Raw genomic sequence first — 17389 nt, 5'->3', positions numbered from 1 at the left:
GTTGCCTTGCAAACCAGTATGAGATGGGATCCAAATGAAACTAACTTGCTGTTTTGTTTCGTTTCGAAGATGTAACTGTTGTTGAATTAAATAGCCTATGGAATTATTTGTGTACACCTGTTTTATCGTATATAATGAACTGAGGAAATCAGTCATTATCTTTTTTTGGTCTAGGTTGGAGGTAGAGCTTTAGCAGAAGTGTCAAAGAATTTTGAAAATTGGATACGATGTGAGGATAAGGACCTTCGAATTCTTTTGTTACTCTTGTAGAATGGAGGATCTGCCGAACTGTTTTCAATGTAAGTTTCTTTGAAACGCTCCCCAATGGTATGATAAAGAGAGGGATGTGATTTTATTGTTTGAGTGCTTGAAGTGTAAGCTAAAGAAAAATACATGTTTGCAGGTTTTAAAGGTGTGTTATTCAAAACATTATAGGATTTCAATTGGCTGGTATGAAAAGCTCCTGTAACTATTTTTAATGACGTATTTTGTATAATTTCGAGTTGACAAAGTACTGTTTTCTGTAAAAAATTAACCTATAATCAAGTTTTATCTTATAAGTGATTTATAAATGTCATTAAAGCTTTTAAAATCTGATCCCCAATTGTTGTTACACAAATTTCGCATTAAATGAAATCCAGTTTGACAAGATTTCTGAGTGTGCATTTTCCAAGATAGTTTTTTTATCAAAGAACATTCCTGAAATTTTATATGGTCAACATATTCTAAACTTTTCCCATATATTTACAGATCTGAATTTGTGAATGCCCATATTTAGAGAATAATATACACTTTGTCTTGGTTGTAGATAATTGAGATCCCACAGATTTAGATCAATTTTCTAGATAGTTTAGTGCAGGATCTTTTGTATGGAATATTAATTTTTCTTTTTTAAATATAAGGGATGTTCAATGCTGCAATAACCCAGATAATACTAATACTGCAATAAAATAATAGCAAACTTTATTTTCTTCATAGTGGAACCTGATGGACAAATAGTTCTGGTTCTAAGGATGGCAAACCTTATATCTGGTTAAAGAGATTGCTACGAAGAAGATCAATTATAGTTTCTACATGCAGAGTGTATGGTATGGATTTAAGATACAAATAAAAAAATAGTTTAAAGAATAAAAGAAACGAACGAAACATAACCATTTGATATTATTTGTATTTGAACACAATCATGCTATCGCAATTTTAAGATAATTGCATATCATCAGATATACAATGTAAAAACAGCTGTGTAAAAACTTAAAACCAAATACCAAGAAGATGATTGCATATTTTTCCAACATGATCACAGCAGAATCATAAGGTAGATTATGCTTTAGGTGAATATTGTGACGCAAGATGCTCAGAAGATAAATTTTTCTCACTGGAAAATCAAAGTACAGAAAGAACGGGAATTCGACAAACTTTTGATATGAATAAAATTGATTTTATTTTTTTTTCTATTGGTTTATTTTCATCCATATCTAAGAAAATAGTTATTTTTACAATCTTACTGATTGCTACAGTACTTCATAATAAAGATAATTAAGTAATTTGTATAAAAATAGAGTCAAGGACATCGCTAAAAAAAAAATAAAACCCATAAAGCAGCTCTAACACTATAACCATACCATTACTGTTTTTTTACTTCGATGTTGATTGACTTAAACACCTTGTTTATGTCGAATTTTAAAATACTGCTATCCTCATACTTAATTTTAGAACAAAAACGGAACAATTACGTAATTTAAAATATATTTCAAATATAACACTATATTCATCACACGCTATTGAAGGTGTTTTACAAAACTTATTATTAAAGATGAGTAAAAAATCATTGCGATGGATTTTTGATCATAAATTACGCGAAGATGTTCACGGTCTTTTTTTTTATAGCAATGGATTGATTTATAAACAACCTTTTGTTAATTTTGAATCGTGATATCATTGCTTTAAGGAAACGTTATAACTAATTAGTTAACAACTTTGACAAGTAATAAATACTTTACGTTACCAGAAGTAGTCGTCAGATTTTGATGTGATTGCGGTGTATATAATTAATTGAATTATAGTGGCAAGATTGCTTTCCTTAAACTTTACAAGGATGTAAAATACTTCGGAAGTTAAGTGCTACATAGGTTTTTGTTATTTTATCCAGATTCATCAAAAATGTTTTTGTTACTATGTGATATATCGTCAAATGTTCATAAATTGTTATTATTAGTATTCATTAAACAACCATGGTGCTGCATTCACTGTAGCACGGTCAAAGATCTATGCGAACCAATTATTTACCATATTTGATCACATATTTATTTCCTTCTAGATAAATCACTCAAATTATGCAACCAGAATTTGTTATAGACCAATAACACGAGATGTTATGTTCAAGTTGAACCAGGTATTGCTGAATTGCAATTTATTTTGTGTATAATGATAATTTGGATATTCATTTAAAGCTAAAAATGCTGATTGAGGTATTATTAAATTCCATAAATATCTCTTCCAGAAAAATCAAAATTGTCGAATAAAAATAATCCAGATAAAAAAGTAAACTCGTTTAACAATATATCTTAGGTATGTGGTTTGATAATCAACTTACTTGGAAAGAACATATTAGACAATTAGTTTTGACTTGTCGTAAGAAACTTAACCTAATGAGAACACTGTAATATAGATATTCAAGAGAATTAATAATATTCCAATTAGAATAAATGATGTCCAAGTGCCTATTGCAACATCAGCAAAGTACTTGGGGATCACTCTTGATGCGAAACTTCGCTGGAAAGCTCACGTGAAGAAGAAAAGAGAAGAACTAGGCATCCGCTACAAGAAAATGTATTGGTTGATGGGAAGACATTCCTCTCTATCCATAAATAATAAACTTCTAATCTATAAACAAATGCTGAGACCAGTATGGACCTATGGCTGCCAACTCTGGGGCTGTGCCAAGCCTAGTAACATCAAAGTAATCCAGATATTCCAGAATAAAGTGCTGAGGAACATCGTAGATGCGCCTTGGTACGTTAGGAACAACGACCTTCACTGGGACCTCAAGATGGAAGACGTCAATCAGATAATCAAGAAATTTGCAGGGAGCCATGAACAACGACTCCATCATCATGTAAACGTCGAGGCTATCCAGCTCCTCGACAATACAAATCTAGAGAGAAGGCTCAAAAGAACAAAGCCTTTTGAACTGGTATAATGAGTGAGTGAAAATCAGAGTAAAGTGTTGTGTGAGTATGCATGCTAAATTTAATGCTAGTTATTAGAAATAATAGGAAATATACTAGTAAGTAGACACCTAATTTTAAGATTTCATTAGTAATTTAAGTTAGAAATAAATTGATAATTGGTTTTATTGACCAGATTTTAATGTAAGTACACTTCTGTGTCTTTAGTAAAAAAAAAATGTAATTGTATGACTTATTTCTTTTGGTGTCTTCCTGTTCTTCTCATTAAGCTCATCAGAGCATTCTTCCATGTTGCATCTTGAATCTAGTTTATAAAGGTCTCGGTGTCAGCATTAAGTTTTTTTGGTTTCTAATACTCCCAACCCGTTTTTGAAGTTCAAGCAGTCAGTTGTTTATTCACTAACCTAGGTGGCAACTATATTTCTATTACTTTCCTTCAGTTTTCTTGTAATCTTCCTATCTCCCACCACGTCACTCGCCTTCCACTTTTTTTATTATGATTGTGTAATAATTATTCATTATAAACTAACAATATTTTATTAAAAAAAGAATAAGTATATATATATATATATATATATATATATATATATATATATATATATATATATTAAAGCTTTCATTCAATGGTAGTGTGGGTTTCTTCTTGTAGTGACTCCCCCTCGGTTTTTTTTTCTTCTTAATCTGTAAATTTTTTATACTGTACGTATTGCAGTTTTCAGATAGTATATGGTGTTTTAAGACAATTTCACTCTTGTTAAATTAATGGTAGATTAAATAAAATGTCTTCATTAATTTTCTTTAATGCATTTGCTCCCATTTATACCACAAACAGAAACAATCTGTATATCCCCTCAGGCGGTGTTTGTGTTTGAAAAATATTTAAAAGCGTAAGGTTGGTCTATTCACGAGAGTTCCGCTAGACAAAATAACTGTAACAGTAAAATAATTGTATAATATTAATCAAAGAACTGGTTATTGTAGATTGTTGATGGGTTGTGTCATCATACCATCATACCGTTTTCGGAATGTTGAGAATTAAACGTCTTATTGTGGATCGACGCTTCGCGATCATCCTCCTACTGTACAAGGCTATGAAAAAAAGTAGTTAGCCAAATAGGTTTTTAATTAATAGGTACTAACTACATTGTTAATGGTAGTGATTTTGTTTTTTAAATGTAATCGTTTTTTCTATAATAAGTCAAAGGGGACTTTGGCTCAGCAAATAAAAATCTAAACTGAATCGTCATAAAAAAAAGTATATCCGTTAGTTTTGTGCAGTACATATGCACTCAAGAGTTAGAGAATCCAAATAATGTGGAACAGATAGCAATAAAAGCTATATAGAGAAAATTATGGATTCGGAAGTGAAAAGGCCATCGAGTACAATAAACCAGCATATCTATGTTTTATAGACAAAGGCTTTCGATCGCATCCAAGTCGAAGACGTCTTACACCTATTGTATAAAAGAAACATACCAGTCAGTATTGTACAAACCATCGACAACATCTACTTCCATAATCGAATACAGACAAAAATAAATGAAAAACTAGCACAGTATATACCAGTACAAAGTGGAGTCAGACAGGGTGTCTCGTTAAGACCACTTCTCTTTAATATAATAATGGACGAAATAATACAAGCAGTACGAAATATTAACAGAGATGAAAATACTTCGACGAATAACAGGGAAAAGTCTGCTGAATAGGGAGAGCAGCCAAAAAAAATAGGAAGAGCATGCAATATAGAAGACATAAATGGATGGGTGACAAAACGGAAACAGGAGTGAAACGAAGACACTAGTAGAATGGTAGAGGATAGGCTAGTACAAATATCACGAGATAAGTCAACAAATGGAAGAAGAAGAAGAAGGAAGTGAAAACGTCCGGTTCCGGGAAACCCATAAAAATACATTATCTGGGTTTTAGTATTTCTGTTGGGACCTTTGCTTGATTGTAATTTTTGAATATTATTGGTGTTTCTGTTGTAACTGAGCATTGAATTCTCCAATAAAAACTCGCTTGCTTTCATGATATAATACTTATACCTACACCTTGGTTAATTCTAAATTAACAAGAATGTTGGAACGCCATTAAAAAAATGTTTATCCTCGCTGATTTTTACAAGGGAAATGAACATGACCTCATATGAAACTGTGATGTTTGATGCGAATGGTTATTCTAAGATCCCCTAAATTTGTCAAGTAAATATTGAACGTATTTCTGGACCATAAAAATGAATATAGGTCTAAAATGTCTAAACAATAAAGCGGATTTAGATTCGATTTGGAAAATAGATAACACCAACGAAGAAAAGAAAAAATTATATGATATATTCTTGCATCACGTAATAGCCATAGCTGGTCATCCTGCTGTATATGTAGCTGATTTTAGTAGCTACCCCAAAGTTTAAAACTACCTTACTATTGAAGATCTTGGTAACTCACCATATATCTGGTCCAAGTCAATAATTTGCAGCTAATATTTGAAACAAAAGTTAAAAGCACGTTTATATCAGCTGCCTGGAGAAGAGGTTCAAGCCCGGATTTATGGTTTGTAAGTCGAAATCATCTAGTTTAACCACCTCCATGTCCTAGAAAAGTACGTAACAAAATTTAACACTTACAAAAGATTGCATGAGGCTATAAGGACATATTGAATTCAAATCTGGGAGACTGCCAATAATACAAATATGCAAAGACTACAAAGATTCCGATCCACAGTTCTTTGTGATATCTGCAATGCCCTATGGTATGTATGACCTGAATGTTGAAACTGTTAAAGGAGCAACTGCCATTCAGTGTACAAACTACTTCAAGAGACTATAATTTCATCCAAATCCATTCGCCAATGACCTCCTGACCCCACCACTGCTTAGAAGACTAAAAAGGTCTTCTAGATCATTCTCTATGATCTCTTCTAGATGATCTTCTAGATTATTCCACCGCTAGGAACTCAGCTAGAAGTTACTCATTTGTATTTAAGTCAAAAATTTGGTAATGTTAACTTTTTTTTCATCTTTTACGAGGAGGGGTGGACCGAAACATACCTCGGTCCTGGAAGATGGGCAGAACCGCCTTCCAGCCTTGGTTATGGATTCCTCCAGCTTGGCCACGATGATATACGAGACCGCACTCAGGGTTGTTCGGATATCATCGCTGTCAATGTCAAAGACCTACCTGCTAAAAAAACACCCTTCTCAGCGATAAATTACACAATTCTCACGCATTCTAGCACTTTCTCACTACCACTGAACTCTTTCTTCTTCTTCTTCTAGTTCCATGACCGTTATCGATCGTTAGATATCATGTTGGCTACCATATTCGCTATCGTGACTTTATTGACAGCAGCTCTAAATAACGATGTAGTTGATTTTCCATACCATTGCCTTAGATTTTTCAACCAAGATGTTCTTCTCCTACCAGGACCACGATTACCTTGGATCTTTCCCTGAATGATCAGATGTAAAAGATCATATTTTTCAGGGTGTCTCATAATGTGACCGAAGTATTCTTAACGGAACTCTTATTTTCCTGTATTCCTCCCTGTTCATGTTCAATCTCGTCTCTTCTCATTCTGTCTTATCTTCTTGCTTGCTTCTGGACATCCTGCCTTCCTTTGGATCGCCTTTCTTGTTCCTTTCGCTTAAACGTTTTCTTCACCTATTTCTGAACTACCTTCAATCGATCTGGTGACCTAAACATCTCCTCCACCAGTTCCGTGACTGATTGCATCCTACTTCCTAGCTATCTCTTAAGCGGATTCCTCTTATATATCCATCTATCGCATACCAATAGAGTGTGTGAGACAGTTTCCGATATTTCACAGTCCAGCTATTTGTCATTTTAAGCCTTTCCAAATCTGTAAAGGTATGCCCTTCTGTTCTCGTCCCATTCCTCTTGCCACACCATTATGGACCTCTCCCATTCTTCTATTTTAAACGTTCTGTTGCTATGTCTTCATTTCTTCTATCGTATATTTTTCCTCTTTCCTTCTTTAGCACGTGCATCGGAATACACCTGGTGATAACCCCCAGCGTCTCGGCGGAGACTGTTCTATATGCACATGCCACCCTCAGTAGACTCTTTCTATCTGCTCGAGTAAGCTGCTTTCTGTACGCCTTTGTTAAAACTGCAGTACTCCAGACAGACGTAGCGTCGAAGATGGTCAATTCCACAACAGAATGAAGGGCCCTCCTACTCTCAGTTTTGGGCTCTTCGATGTTGGGCATGGTTCTCCTAATGCGGCGGATCTTATCGCAGCTCTTTGAGTCACCGCCTTTACGTGCTACTCCCACCTTACGTGCTACACCTCGTTAATACGTATTGTTTATTGTTATATTGATACCAGATTGCAACAAATAAAGAAAGTTTAAAAAAAGAAGTTATAGGTTAAATAATCTATAATCTATTTCTAATGAGTGTAGAGTAATAAAATCTCATGAAGTATTCAAAAGCGCTACAGGGTAATCCGTCAATAATCCGTCAATAAATTCCGTCCGCATTGCAAAATTCTGTCGTTTCATAAAGAGCAGGTAGGTATCACCCTGTTTTAAGGGATTAGTTTATTGTTATCGACAGATAAACACTGAGCCAGAGGCGCGCTAGTGGGTTAATTGACAAAAGAATATGCATTCTTAAAAATCATATTAAAGGAAATAAAAATGTAATACAGCAGAACAGTGTTATTAAAAAAATATAAAATGTAACAATAAAATATATACGAACCGAAATCGGGAAATACTCACAAACACACACGAATGAACTTTACATATTGAAACACTTGTGGGGAGTTTAAATCAATTTATTCACAAAAACTACAAAAACTTTACTGGATACGTTATTACAATTCTACATCACTATAGTCTTCATCCGAAGAACTGTTATCATCCCCTGGTGTTATAATTATAGGGTCAACCACCTGATCGACCAAGTTGTCCAGTTCCCACATTTTATCTTCCTCTTTTAAAACATGCTGGATTGCTTTTTGCCAGTTTTCTGATGTGATTTCCATAATGGCTTGATCAAACAATACCTTGACATCTTTCATTTTAAATGTGGTATTGTGCCTTGCAACATATCCTTTAACTTGTGCCCATATAAGTTCTATGGGATTTAATTCGCAATGATATGGCGGTAGGCGTAGCACAGTTACTTTATACTTTTCTGCTACATCTTCTACGGCATATTTTATGAAGCGAGATTTATGTTGTTTTACTACGGCTAGTAGTTCCTTCTTTATTGAATTCGTCTCAAACTGAATACCTTTATTTGACAGCCAGTTAATAATTTCTTGCTTTCTCCAAGCTGAAGTTGGTACCTTCTCTATGCGCCTTGAATGGTAGCTTGCATTATCCATAACCACGACCGAATCAGCTGGAAGAAATTTTAACATTTCCCCGAAGTAGTCTTCGAAGACATCCGAATTCATGTCCTCATGATAATCTCCCGTCCGACACGACTCAAAGCTTAACAAACCTTCTTTTAAAAATCCTTCTTCGCTTCCAATGTGAGCAATTATAAGCCTCTTCCCTTTTCCCGAAGGCACTTTAATACCCGTCGAAAGGCCTTCTATGAAAGCTTGGCGAGCACTTGTTACATTTTTATCTTGCCACATTTTTTGGACTATATAACCTTCGTTTATCCACGTCTCATCAAGATAAAAAATTTTCTTGTGCTCTCTGCAGTACTGTTTTCAAATATTTTCGTCTCCAGCAAATGATTTCATCACTTTCCAGTAATAGTGCCTTTCGATTGTGCTTTTCCCAGGAAAAATTCATACTTTTTAAAGTTTTCCATAAAAGTTTTCTGGATATCAAAGGAATATCGTTATCTTGGCTTATCTCCATTAGTATTTTGTCAAGGGTGGGTATTTCCTTTTTAAAATAAAACGAATGAACTTTTCTTCGAATGTCACGTTTGGTGTCTTCACCTAAGATTTTTATTGGTCTTCCTGATTTTCTCTTGCATGGACTTAACTGGCCTGATATCTTTCTTTCTCGCAATAATTTAAAAATCGTGGACTGTCCAATTCCAGTCATTCGGGCACATCGCTCAACACTTTCTTGCACAGACAAACTAGGGTGATCGTGTTTTATGCAATCATATACATTTAAAATTATAACTTTTTCACTAACAGATAGCGGAGAATTTTTTACACCTCTTTTCTTTGGAATAAATGTCGCCATTTTATAACTTTTTCACTATTTCTATATCACAATATTACTGTACGTTTAATTGGTGTAGTAACAATTACTAACTCGAATGTCGAATGTCGAATGATAATAATAAAATAAAAGAGGGATTATAATGAAAGTGTAAGTAAAACCTCATTACGCGTTATTAGTCTTCATGTTGATTTATTTTAGTTCTTAGTAATATTAGGAGGTGCGTCATACCCTTATCAGTTTCTTCTAATGCTTTTATTCGTTCAGTAAGGAAGTGAATTTGTTTTTATAAATAAAAATGTAATTAGCTTTAATGACCATATAATGGAATACGAGTTTGAAGAATAAGTTAATCGAAAAATTAAATAAAATTGGTTATCACAAAATATCCAAAATATGATATTTTGAGGTACATCAATTTTTGACGACGAAGTTGACATCCGTCCATTTGCCTACGCCCATGACGACACCGAAATTCAGGCAAATTTTATGACACTTTATGATTTATTACTCTACACTCATTTGAAACCAATTATAGACCAGGATATATTATTTTAAAGAAACAAGAGTTTTATAGAACCTATCCCACAAACGAGCAAAACCCCTGATTTATTAGACTATGGAAAACTTCTAAAAGAAGTAGAATTTGTTTACATAGAATATCTGGTTATATCTTTTTTCCACTCTCCTATTATCTCCGCTCTCCAGGGCCCGTACATAGTCCATAGAACCTTCCGTTTTAAGACTAATAGTTTTGATGTTTGACTTTGGTTATTGTAGGGCGGATTATGATTTTCTTGATCCTTATTTAAGCAACCTGTCTAGAGAATAATACGTTTAATTCCTAAAATAATTCCGGCTTTAACAATTCCAGAAATTGGAATTACCATATAAAATATTCCAAAAATAGTATTAAATTAAGTGACCGTTGCTTTTTCAAATAAATGAGGATTCAATTTATAACGGAACAAATGAAATTATTTTGAGTTTTTGACAGCTTGCAAAAAACTACATTAAGAACATAAAAAAACAAATGGTCTAGCGTATTGATTTCTACCAAAGCAACTAACTTAAAAAACCAATAATAACAACAGAAAATGACGTATAATCATTTTTATTTGATTACTACATTAACTAAGATATTAATTTGTTTTGTTTTTGTTTCAGACTGGCCAATCCTTCGGAGGGATTGGATTCGGTATACGACGAGAAGTGTTTTTTCTAAATCTCGAAGACGGATATTTCGGCTGCCAAGTCAACGAATCGACAGACGTTTTACAGTTGTTCGAATTATCAAAATTATGTGATGGAACGCCGAACTGCTTCCTCGGTTCCGATGAATTAACCAAAGAACTTAAATGTACAGGTGAGTGTCTCTTTCTCTTACGATGTCGCTTTTTATTTCTGTCACGACTTTAACGTAGTGGTATTTTCTGTAACTGTAACTTAAGGTTGGACGATAATTGCAACTGTATGAACAGAATTTGAGAAGAGAAAAATCGAGGAAAATCTCTCCTCTGACATATATAATAAAAAAGCTTTAATCTAATTTTCTCTTCGGGCTCTTCAACAACAGTTGAATATGTTTATTATTTATTTAAATAAGCAGCTTCTTTTTCTTTAAGTGCCGTCTCCCGATCGGAGGTTGGATATCATCGTCACTATCTTTACTCTATCTACTGCTGCTCTAAGGTACTTGCTTTTTTGTTGAGTCTTTTTTACTTATTCCGCATACTTCCTTAGCTGCATCCAGTAGCCTTCCATCCAGTAGCTGTGTTAGATAGGTCCTTGTAGTTGTTCCATAAGTTGTTTATATTATTATTCTCGCCCGTTTCTTTTATTGCTTTAAGTTTTTCGTTTAGTTTCTTCTCAAATATTTTTGCCATTTCTTTATTTCTTAGCTTCTACGTTTTTATCGTCTCTTTTACAATTGGTTTTTCCTTTTCTGTACAAGACTTTTAGTCAATTATGAATTTTTCCTTTCGACTTTTTACTTCTCTAGTATACACGTGGATTTCCTTGTGTTTAAAAAATGTATCGTCGTATTGTTAAAGTGCAAAACTCTAGCAATGTTCCATTGTTATTCATATTGTGTTCCATAAGTTCCTATATGTCTAGTATATATTTCGTTTTTCATTCCTAACCTACTGTTGAAATCCCCTGAAATGTATATTCTTGCGGCTTCTCTTGCAAACGTTAACTCTTCCCAAAATTTATCTTTGCTTTGTGCGTTATCATCTTCGCTTGGTCCATATACTACTATAATGATTATTTTCCATTTTCACTATTCCTTGTTTTTGTCTTGGTCTCTGATATTGCTAGTATACTTAATTCTGCAACCTTAAACTCCTCTACTATTTATATTGCTTTACCATTTATGCTGTTTATGTTACAAACTCCAATTTTCTAAATTTTATGATCATTTTTTCTCCTAATGAATCTATGTCATATGCTTTTCGTTCTCTGATTTAATTTATTCGTGTCTGTCAAATCTGTTTTGCCACCTATTGTCTCCGTCTTTCCGATTTCTGGTCCTTCTTCACTATTCTCCTTTTTTGCATCCCAATATTTTTAGAACGGCATTGCGCCTTTGTTTTCCCTAACCCTACTTTTACGGTTTTACCATTTTCACTAAGTTCTTTACATTTTTTGGTTATTTTTTTTCTCATTTATCTTTCTTTGGTTATTAGATAGAAATAATAAATATAGTCTTCTGCAGGTCATCATGCAGGGTAGAGTCGATGGCAAAAAGGGAATAGGTAGAAAGAGGAAGTCATGGCTGCGAAATATTCGAGACTGGACAAACATGACTGTAGACGAATTATTCCACGTTGCAAAAGACAGAGAAGCTTTTAAAAATGTGGTCGCCAACCTCCGTTAATGGGGACGGTATAGGAAGAAGAAGGTTATTAGATCATCATTTATGAATACCTTTTCACCCTTTAGCTTTTCCAGCTGAGTTTTTTTGCAGAATTCTATTTTTTTTAGGAGTTCTTTTATTTGTAGTAAACACGTTTTCTGGCCTAGTTTTATTGCTCTTTCTATAATTACTTCTTCCTTTATCTGTATTCTTATGAAATTAATGATATCTTCTTTTATTTTCTCTTCATCTGTATCAATCCTTAATTAGGTTACCACAATATTGTTTCTTTTCTATTCCTTTTCGATCCGCTCTAATATATTTTCCACCTCATTTAGACGTGGCTTTTGTATTTTCTAATTCCACTTTTATTTTCAGTTTCTTCTTTTATTTTCATTTCTCTTAGCTCTTTGTACACTTCACTTACTGTGTGCATCTCCTTCTTCGTCACGCATAGATTATTGTTTTCTCTCAGCTAGCAGTGGATCCTTTCCTTCCTTTTTACATAACCTGAATTCCCTTCACTCTGTTTTCATCTTTTGCGAGAGGTAGGACTGCGGGAGGAGTTATTTTCAACACAACGGTTCACAGACATCACTTCTATTAATCCTGTTTTCAATAGTTTCAATTTATACGTTTATATTAATTATCGATTAATATATCCGACTTTCTATACACATACTCAACGTCGCACTCGTTCTTGACAGAGTTTCGTTTGCTGGACCTTTTTTTTATAACCTATATTTTTGTCCTTTCTCTGATGCTATTTACCAATTTATCAATTTACTCTGTCTCCTCACCACCTCTGTTGTGTATTCAACTTATCTATCACCTCTACCGAATTATTTTCCGTTATAATGAGGTGTATTATAGTGTATATTGACGGAAAACAAAACGTAGTTTCTTTCATCAACGTAAGGTTGCAGTTAATCTTTTCTAATAAAACTTCCCGCCCTCTTGCAATAAAAAAAAAACAGATTAATAAAACAATTTTTAGGTTACACCTAGTAATATTATAAATACTACAAAATTTCTATATGTATTCGAAAAAATAGTTTTCCAAATACGATTTATAAACAATAGTTATAAACAATGGTTATAAATAAAAAAAGTTATAATACCTCTATAACGGTTTGTGCTGCTAATAATTGACCACCATTGTCACGTTTGTCTTCAAAATATTCAATTAGTTTTGCTATTAATTTGTTTATAGCAGCTGTACAAATGTTGTTGCGGTATTTTTATTGTATTGCATTTAAATCAATCAACTCATTTGATCATTTGAATCAGAATAATTAGATAAGAATCACAATCAAATCGAGAGAATATATTTTGTTCTGATATTAACAACAGATGTTTAGAAATTCTACTAAAACAATCTGAGAAGACATATGTTTAAATCAGCTATTTACAAGTTGCGAATGGTACGTAAGAGAAACAGTTAACATCATATTCATAAAAGGAACAGAGAAACAGTTTACGCTGTGTTTTCGAAAATAAGATATTTTTTATTTGGCAACAGAGCTCACCTGAAGAAGATTTATGCTTCAAAAAGTTTTTGGAGATAAATTTGGTTGAACTATTATGTCATCGTATTGGTAGTAGATTTTTATGGCGAAATGAAGGAGGGGTCACACTGCAAAGAAAGCTATGTAATTTGATACTAAGAGTGTGGAGAGAGGAGAAGATGTCAGAGAGATGGAGTAATGCCGTAATTTGTCCAAGCCATAAGAAAGGTGACATAATCCTTTGTGAAAATTACAGAGGGATAGCGCTACTGGAGGTTGTGTACAAATATTAGCAAAGATCATAAGTAATAAATTGAAAAAATACGAGAATGGTACAGTAGGTAAATACCAAGGAGGGTTTAGAACAGAAAGATCGACAGTGGATCAAATATTTACCTTAAAATTGATACAAAATAACAGTACCGAACAAAATCTAGGACTCCACATGCTCTTCATTGATTTTAAACAGGCGTATGACTCTATCGATCAGGAAAAGTTGTATAAAGCTCTACAAAATTTAGGAATATCAAAAAAGTTGATAAAATTATTGAAAATGTCTGTCGCTAACAAGTACAAAAAATAGAGTGGACATAGAAGGAAGTATTTAGGACAAGACAAGAGGATCCACTTTCTACTGATCTGTTTAACTTTTTCTTGGAGGCAATAATGAGAGAAAGTAAGATCCAAACTACGGGTATCTTCTTCCACTATAAACAGCATTGTATAGCGTACGCAGATGATGTAGTCCTCTTAACAAGAATAAAAAAGAACTTGAACACATGTTTAAGACCTTTGAAGATGAAGCAAGAAAATTTGGGTTATATATAAATTTAAAAAAAAAGGTTACAAAATTGAAAATGCTAGCCAGTTCGAGTATTTGGGTGTAACAATAACGAATAAAGGGAAAGAAGAAAAGAAATAGAAAAGAGACAGCGGGGGGAAACTGGCGAAGAAGAACAAATAAACAGGCAATGGAGATGTATGGAAAACCCCTAATTGTACAAAAAGTCAAAGCACGGAGAGTCAGGTGATCACTCGAATGCCAGAGAAACGTTGTATAAAAAAAGCTTTTGGAGGAAGCGAAGGTAAAATGAAGAGAGGAAGACCGCGGAAAAAGTGGTTAGAAGCAGTTACAGGTGATTTAAATGGTATAGGAGTGCATAATTGGAGAGAAAAAGCAAACGACCGGAAAAGTGGAAAAAATTAACGAAGAAAATAGAAGCCAATGGCGTACATGGCCTGTAGCGATGTTATATGTATATATATATATATATATATATATATATATATATATATATATATATATATATATATATATATATATGTATATATATATATATATATATATATATATATATATAGTATAGTTTTGTGACGGCTTTTGTTATGTTACTTTTACAGTTTTAAGCATTTTCTTTGTTCTTATTTTGTCTGGTTCTGTAGCGTATGCCTTTAGTGCTAATCATTATTATTATTGGACGAAGACAAGAAACAAGAAAATAACGATAGAAAGTTTGTGTATTCAGAAATAAGGGGAAAACAAGTGACAAAAGTAAAAACAATAAATAAAGTAATTTTTTTAGATTTTCTGATTGCTTTTCACAACAGTACATGCAGTTTTCCGAGGTGGTAACCACAGCCATCTCTCAAAACTGCAAATATACCGTTTTCAATGAGCATAATAGCTTATTGTGTCACTTGTTTGTATCAAATACGTCCTTTTTCGACTAAATTGGCTATTACCGATAAACCTAGGTTAAAGAAACGCTTACCCCTGAAAGGAATAACAAAATTCGAAGCATGTTTTCTTTAATGAAGTAAAACCATATTTTTTCCTATGATGAACAAAGCACTGATTGACAAAGTCTCAGTTAGCAACCTTCGTTTAATTCAAAACCGCCTAAAAATGTGTAAATCACGACGTGAACGTTTCACGGCAAAAGTCCTAGACCTAGGAATTCCGCATTGAAGGCAAGCGCATACCCGGCACGACAGATGGGTGCATAATCAGCTATTTTAATATTACGTAGAGGTATTCACTTATATCTCCAATCTTCTTAGTGTTACCTTATTCCGCCAGCCGCAAAGATATTATTTCCCGATTGATACGATTGTTTGACGATTGCGATTAGCTGCACCTGCGCGACGCCGTTATGTCTCCGTTTTTAAAAGATTCAATGCACTCAAGGGCAGAAGTTTTATATAATCGCAATTATACAGTGACGGCAAAACAATTAATGTTACAACTTATAAATTGAATAATCTTATGAAGAATCGAGTACCAACATACATTTTTGCATTTAGTCGTTTCACGTAAATTTAATAGTTGTCACAATTGTTTAAATGCTAGCTTAAGATCTATTCGCCTAATTATCGTTTAAATTTCGAAGTTAAGTAGGGTCATCGGTAGTATCAACAATGAAGAATGGTTTCTATTATAGTTAAAATCACCTGGAGAAGACGCTATAGTACAGTTAACCAAATATAGGAAAAAGTTTGTGTGAAATAAAAACAGCATTTAGCAGAATTGGAATGTTAAACAGAAATAAAAACATATTTCATTATCAGTTACTACAGCACTAGTTGAGCCTTGACCTTTCCCAGTCTACTTCCCCAGTCGTTTCTGTACATCGAGAACCGTTGCCAGTTTGCAGCACCCATCTTCCTCGCGTCTTCATCCCCACCATCACTCCATCACAGTCTCGGTCTACCTCTACCACCATTTTTTACTGATGCCGCTAATTAGCATTCGTCTGGGTGGGTAATTTTTATTTAATCTCTTCACATGTTCAGCCCGTCTAAGCCTATCTATTTTTATGAAAGATATTACATCTCTACCATTACCTATTTCTATATACTTCTCGTACAGTTCGAAATTATATCGCCTTCTCTAAATACCCTCTCACAGATTGCGCCCATCATTCTGCGTAGTATCTTCTTTTCGAAGACGAGCAGACGATTTGCGTATGTTTTGGAGATGGTCCATGTTTCTGACCCATATGTCAGCACTGATAAGATCAGTGTTCTACGTATTATTAATTTGCTTTTTTGCTTCTTTAGTCCAAAAGAACATTTGTTCGTTATCAGTACTCTTTATTTTACTTCTTCAGATGTGTCATTATCGCTTGTTATGAGAGAATCCAGATATGTACACTGTACAGAGATAGGGAGATGCGCTGGTCACATATATGACAGCGCATCTGGCTTCCATAAGCCCTATATGTTTCAAATTCTTGTGACAGATCGCCTTGTATTTGCACTGGGCTGATCATTTTACTGATAGTTAGTTCTTCTTCTTCTGGTTCCTATCCGTTTCGGATGTTGGAAATCATATTGGCAATCATAACCTTGCTCGCTGCGGCTCGAAACAGCTCCGTTGAGGTTTTCTTAAACCATGTTCTTAAATTCCGCAGCCATGATATTCTCCTTCTACCGGGTCCTCGCTTACCTTTGACTTTACCTTGCAATATAGACTGCAGCAGGGAGTAACGGTGCTGATTTCTCATAACGTGTCCCAGATATTGCAATTTTATGCGTTTGATCGTAAACACAATCTCTGGTTCCTTCTTCATTTTTTCTAGAACTTCCTTGTTCGTGATCCTTGCTGTCCATGATATTCTCAGCATTCTTCTATAAAGCCACATCTCAAATGCTTCAAGTTTTTTAATAG

The 17389-nt window shown here is 33.9% G+C and overlaps 1 protein-coding gene across 3 annotated transcripts in view; it reads left to right on the top strand.

Moving 5' to 3' along the window:
* The window catches only part of dpy (fibrillin-like protein dumpy), a 532146-nt gene that overhangs the window by 267842 nt on the left and 246915 nt on the right, over nt 1-17389 (top strand). For all 3 annotated transcript variants that reach the window (XM_072531422.1, XM_072531423.1, XM_072531421.1), the window contains exon 3: nt 10519-10717. In XM_072531422.1, coding sequence (XP_072387523.1) covers nt 10519-10717 — 199 coding nt within the window. The remainder of the gene's footprint in view (nt 1-10518; nt 10718-17389) is intronic.

Source organism: Diabrotica undecimpunctata, chromosome 5 (assembly GCF_040954645.1).
Source record: "Diabrotica undecimpunctata isolate CICGRU chromosome 5, icDiaUnde3, whole genome shotgun sequence".
In the NCBI taxonomy this organism is placed as follows: Eukaryota; Metazoa; Arthropoda; class Insecta; order Coleoptera; family Chrysomelidae; genus Diabrotica; species Diabrotica undecimpunctata.
This window is presented reverse-complemented; position numbering and strand designations above follow the sequence as displayed.